General features: G+C 33.5%; 1 protein-coding gene across 1 annotated transcript; it reads left to right on the forward strand.

The window, feature by feature from the left end:
- The first annotated feature begins 1,835 nt into the window (after positions 1-1,835).
- LOC132638189 (cationic amino acid transporter 6, chloroplastic-like) lies at positions 1,836-5,777 on the forward strand. Its single transcript, XM_060355158.1, has 5 exons — positions 1,836-2,270; positions 2,532-2,754; positions 3,001-3,331; positions 3,760-3,988; positions 4,919-5,777. Exons 1-5 carry the CDS (start codon positions 1,913-1,915, stop codon positions 5,485-5,487), a joined length of 1,710 nt encoding a protein of 569 aa, XP_060211141.1. The 5' UTR covers positions 1,836-1,912; the 3' UTR covers positions 5,488-5,777.
- The last annotated feature ends 341 nt before the right edge of the window (positions 5,778-6,118 follow it).

Below are 6,118 nucleotides of genomic sequence, written 5' to 3' on the forward strand. Positions count from 1 at the left end.
CTAGGCTTCGTATTTAAGTTGTATGATGGAAAATTCTACAACACCTCTTAATAGATTGGATTTGCTTAAAGACAAATTAATTTTACTTGCTGATTTGATTCTAATTTATAAGTGGCTATTTAGAAGCTGTATCCTCAGTTATCTACTAATAAGATTAAAATAACTTTAGGAGTGCAAAGGGTCCAAGTCCAATTATTCTCTGGATTTGTGGGATCATCGATGGAAGAAATTAAATGTTTTGATTATTGTTGCTTTTGCAAAGAATGGATGCTAGTCACACCTTTTCAAATTCCAAAAGAATAGGTCAAAGTCCCTCCTCCTTTTGTTTTGTGATTCCTCTTACATACAAGCTACTCCTAATTATTTTAAAATCCTTAAGTTAAACCTTTTTACAGCTTTCTATGCATGTTTCTCACCAAAGAGTAGTGTCTTTTTGAGTCTTGGTGCTCCAAAAAAGCTGAGGTAGGGAGAGAAACAGAGGATAAAGGATAAAGGCATCAACAGGGTATAATGGTCACTCTGAAAATAACAAGAGGATAAGCTTGTACTTTCAAGCAAATCAAAGGGACACCCTTTAGGTGTTTCTATCCATCATCCAGATGGACCCTTAAACTTGACATGTTTTGTAAGATAGGCATATAAACTTATAAGGTGACCAGATAGACACTTAAACTTACTCAAAGTGTATTTTTCAAGTTTTTCAGTTGTTTTGAAAATAAAAACTATATTTTTCAAACACTCACAATTTTCATGGCCAAACAAGCCCTAAATATATCACAAAATATTTTTTTTAAAATGCAAAAATAAGTCAAACGCATATACATGAGACTATAAATGTGCACTTAAACCAATAAATACTCGCTAATCGCAATTTTGCAGCTTTCAATTAACTCGGTTTTTTTTACACTTGAATAATTAAAAAACAATAACTTTAACCAATAAAAATCCTTAAAAAAAGAAATTTCAAATTAAGAAATTTCTTTTTTTTAAGGATTTTCTTCTCGGCTTTACAGTTTTCTTAATTTGAAATTTCTTTTACACTTGAAATACTGAACTTAGAAATTTCTTAATTTGAAATTTCTTTTTTTAAGGATTTTTATTGGTTAAAGTTATTGTTTTTTAATTATTCAAGTGTAAAAAAAAATCCGAGTTAATTGAAAGCTGCAAAATTGCGATTAGCGAGTATTTATTGGTTTAAGTGCACATTTATAGTCTCATGTATATGCATTTGCCTTATTTTTGCATTTTAAAAAAAATATTTTGTGATATATTTAGGGCTTGTTTGGCCATGAAAATTGTGAGTGTTTGAAAAATATAGTTTTTGTTTTCAAAACAACTGAAAAACTTGAAAAATACACTTTGAGTAAGTTTAAGTGTCTATCTGGTCACCTTATAAGTTTATATGCCTATCTTACAAAAAATGTCAAGTTTAAGGATCCATCTAGGTATTAAGCCTCCAAAAGTGTAATCCAAAAAGATAGCTTTTAATGCAATAAAACGGGTGGGATGGATGAGATGTTTTAATAGTTAATAAGAAATTTGGGTTCAATTCCTGCTAAAGAAGAAAATTTCTAGTAGAACCGCTTCTCCTTTTAGTGGGTCCCACAAGAACACAAATCTCGAATAGGCGAACCAGTAAGTCTCGAACATATAAGGAATTAAGAGCAGATTTATGGGGGATTTATTGGTTTACGTGAATTTAATAGCTTTTTTTGCTATATATTCATAAATAATTTGAGGTTGCTATAGGAACCCATAAACTTTAAATCCATGATCCGCCTTTACCAGATCATGAATTTAAAGTAAAAAATGAAACAAAAAAGAGAAAGATGTTCTTCCCATTTCTTATATAAAAGGTTCTCATTGAAACCCAAAGAAAACCACATTACACTCACAAAACCAAAACAAAAATATGGTTTTCTCCACTTACCTTAACTCTCTCTCAAAAACACCTCAAAAGCTAAAGAAAAGAATGCTAGCAACATGGACACCAGACCAAGAACTCAACAAAGTGAGGCTAAGGTCTGGTGCTGATATGAAGAGAAAACTCACATGGTATGATTTAGTAGCACTTGGAGTTGGAGGAATGCTTGGTGTTGGTGTCTTTGTTACCACTGGCCCAGTTGCTCGTAAAACCTCTGGACCTTCTGTTTTTGTCTCATACATAATAGCTGCTATATCAGCTCTTCTTTCTTCCTTGTGCTATACTGAGTTCTCCGTTGATGTCCCTGTTGCTGGTGGTGCCTTCAGTTATCTCCGAGTTACCTTTGGTAAGGATTTAAGGATTTAATGTAGCAGTTTAACTTATATACACCGACATGTCATCTAAAAAAAAAAAAGAAAGATAAACTACAGATAACTTCTGTTCATAATAAGTGGAACTATTATTACTTGGAAAAGAAAACACGCTAAACTACGCTGATTTTTAAGCTATCAGGGTGATTTAGCTTGTTATACAAATTTTAAATATTTTGGTTTTCTTATAAGAATGTACTATAACAAGTTTATATAAATGTTGTTAATGGGTGCAGGAGAGTTTGTAGGATACTTTGCAGGAGCAAATATATTAATGGAGTACGTGTTGTCAAATGCTGCTGTTTCAAGAAGTTTTACGGAGTATTTGTCTTTTGCGTTTGGTAGGAATGATCCAAATTCATGGAGAGTCCATGTACATGGTCTAATGCTAGGTTACAACATGTTGGACTTCCCTGCCGTTGCACTGATTATTGTCCTTACTATTTGCTTGTGTCATAGGTATGTTTATTTTCTCCTACAGTTAAACCTCTCTATAACATCATTTGTTTGGATATTTTTTGGCTGCTATAGCAAATTGTTGTTGTAACATGACATGAAAAGAGTTGGCCGTTATATAATAAATTGTCGTTATAGAGAATGGTCGTTAATTATAGAGAGGTCTAATATATTGTATATACTAATAAATTAACTTTTAGTGGTTTATGATAGTGATATGAGTGGTGTATATTATTTGGGATTTTGCAGCACTAAGGAAAGCTCAATGTTGAACCTGATAATGACAGTGTTCCATGTGGTTTTCTTTGGATTTATAATAATTGCTGGCTTTTGCAACGGAAAAGTTGAAAACTTAGTAAAGCCAGGAGGAATAGCACCTTATGGAGTTAGAGGGATTCTTGATGGAGCAGCCATAGTTTACTTCAGTTATATTGGATATGATACAGTGTCCACCATGGCTGAAGAAATAAGAAACCCTTCCAAGACTCTACCTGTTGGAATTGTTGGCTCAGTCCTCATTGTTTCTGTCCTCTATTGCCTCATGGCTTTATCTTTGTGCCTTTTGCTACCTTATAACATGGTAAGTCATTCAACTTTCCATCATTTATATATGTTCATTGCTCATCTTCAGGTAACAACGACAGTGTAAAGAATTTCTACAGTATTCCCTCTGTCCCAATTTACGTGGCACCATTTCCTTTTTGGTCTGTCTCAAAAAAATGTCACATTTCTATATTTAAAAATAATTTAACTTTATGAGATAATTTACAACCACACATTTATATAAGGCTGGTTTTGGAAACACATTTCAAAAGTCTTTCTCCTTTCTTAAACTTTGTGCCAAGTCAAATGGTGCCACATAAATTGGGACGGAGGGAAGCAGATTGCCTGCTTTATTTTTAGATAACTAGCTCTACGTATTATGGACAGTTGTAATTATCTTTTTGGCAACCTGATAGTCAAAATTCTTCTACGCATGTTGTTTATATCATTTATAAATGATTGTAGATCCCAGAAGGAGCATCATTTTCAGCGGTTTTCCAGCAGATGGGGTGGAAGTGGGCAAGCAATGTAGTAGGGGCTGGTGCAAGCTTGGGTATTGTGGCATCTTTATTAGTAGCCATGCTTGGACAAGCAAGGTACCTTTGTGTCATTGGGAGGGCTAGGCTTGTACCTTCTTGGTTTGCTAAAGTACATCCCACAACTGGCACTCCATTAAATGCTACTATCGTCTTGGGTAAGTAGTACCGTTAAATTGTGTGATTATTTGATTTTAAAATTTAAGCTATGTTAGAGAAATCACTTCTTTAATGGGCTGAATCAACTAATAGTTTTTTTGAATGACATTTCGCTGGCACTTTAATCCGTTTTTCGAAAAAAGACATCTTGAACAGATTTCTCAATCTTTGTCTTCATTAGATTATCATTCAATTCATCCACCCAATTAGGAGTACTAAATATTGGAATTTTAATTCTTCAAATTGTTCACAAAGTTTCAACTATTCAACAAACATGTGAATACGTATGGTGGTCTAAATGATTATCAAAATGAACAGCCGTTATCGAATCAGATGGTATGTATTTTAAGAGATATCCTCGTCACGAGCTAGTCCCTACCATATGATATGACATACTATAAACTAAATTTATTTGAGGCCTCCTGTTAAAAATAAAGGGAACTTTTTGTTTGTATATGTTTGTGGTTGTTGTTTCTTTTCTCTTTGGTCTTCTTCTTTAGTAATTTCCCCCCTAGTGATATAAGCTTAGTTGGAGCCTCAGTTGTCTTCAAAATATTCATATTATATATTTGGGAGAATAAAACACTTTTTTTGGTAAGCCTATATCACAAGAAACTTTCACAGGTAAATTTGACCTAGCTACTAGTCAGAGGCAGACGCAGACTTATAGCACTTAGTTCATTTGAACTCATTACTTTCGGTGCGAAGTATAAATTTGTGTATAAAAATTCATTAAAATTGCAACAAGTCTGAAATTTAAAAAATATAATACCTAGGTTCAATGCTAATTAAAAACTTTAAACGTTGAACTCATTGAATCTAAATCGTGGATTTGCATATGCTATGTACAAGTTAATTAAGACTTGAATTTCAACAAGGCATTCTTCTCATAGCTTTTTTTTTTTTGGTACATCTTTTTTTTTTTGCAGGTATTTGCCAAGCGTCAATTGCATTATTCACAGAGCTTGATATTGTGATAGAGATGATCTCCATTGGCACATTACTAGTATTCTACTTAGTATCCAATGCACTTATATTTCGTCGATATGTAATCCTTAGCAAGAATCCACCATATCACACTCTCTTCTTCCTCTGCCTCCTTTCATGCACCTCTTTTGCATTCTCTTTAGCATGGAAATTCAAGCTACGATGGTGGAATCTCTTGTTATTCGCGGGCCTTACAATTTCAGCGACAGTCATTTTCCAGTGTTTGGTCCCCCTGGTCGTTATAGAACGACCAGAAAGTTGGTCGGTCCCCTTCATGCCATGGCCTGCTACAATATCCATTTTCCTAAATGTCTTTCTCATGACAACTTTGAAAATGGTGGCATACAGAAGATTTGGGATATGGGCTGGTGTGATAACATTGTTTTATGTACTTTATGGTGTCCACTCAACATATCATGCAGAAGAAATAATGGAGATGGTAGTTGTTGATGATGTGAACACCAATTCTTCCTCCCAACAAACTACTAAAGTTGAAATCCAACTTCTTTAAATGTACAAGATTTCATTCAGATTGTTCCATTTGCTGAGTATAAGAATGTTAGTTCTATTGTTCACAAAGACTCCTCATTTTGGGATCAAGCCAAACAAATTTAGGACACTTCATCTGGTAATTAGTTTGGAATTTGTACATCTTTATATACAACAGAAAACTTTTATTTGTAGGTGTACAGTACTGTATATCTTCCATATAAAGGAGGAATCCTCATTGTAATTTATTGCTTTCCTTAAGTCTCCCTCCTTGTACCTCTTATTTTACAAATCAATACAAAAGATCCAATAAAAGAATACGTACAAGGTGTGAATTTTCATATACGTGCTTCCACCTTTTTCTCATATTTTTTTGGTTGACTTTCTTGTCAGCAACTTTCTACTTTGAATAAGAAAAATTAGAGGAAAAGTGCAGCTAAACTTTGAATATTTTATGGAGTTTGTTCAGTTCCAACAAGAAAAATGGTCTACAACTTATTCGTGAATTTAAGCAAAAGTGCATAGTACTATTCTTTTTCGGTTTAGCTTATACTGTATATACACGGACACTATATACCACGTGTATATTCAGATTTTTGGTTATACGCAGACAACAGATCGATAGTAGTAGTTTATATATTATATATTTAAAG

Source organism: Lycium barbarum, chromosome 4, assembly GCF_019175385.1.
Source record: "Lycium barbarum isolate Lr01 chromosome 4, ASM1917538v2, whole genome shotgun sequence".
Classification (NCBI taxonomy): Eukaryota; Viridiplantae; Streptophyta; class Magnoliopsida; order Solanales; family Solanaceae; genus Lycium; species Lycium barbarum.

What these genes read in the sequence shown, in the direction of transcription:
- LOC132638189 (XM_060355158.1), top strand. Translation starts at nt 1,913, where the DNA reads ATGGTTTTCTCCACTTACCTTAACTCTCTCTCAAAAACACCTCAAAAG. An exon ending in ACTATTTGCTTGTGTCATAG is followed by an intron (nt 2,755 to 3,000) that starts GTATGTTTATTT and finishes GGGATTTTGCAG; the next exon opens with CACTAAGGAAAGCTCAATGT. An exon ending in AAATGCTACTATCGTCTTGG is followed by an intron (nt 3,989 to 4,918) that starts GTAAGTAGTACC and finishes TTTTTTTTGCAG; the next exon opens with GTATTTGCCAAGCGTCAATT.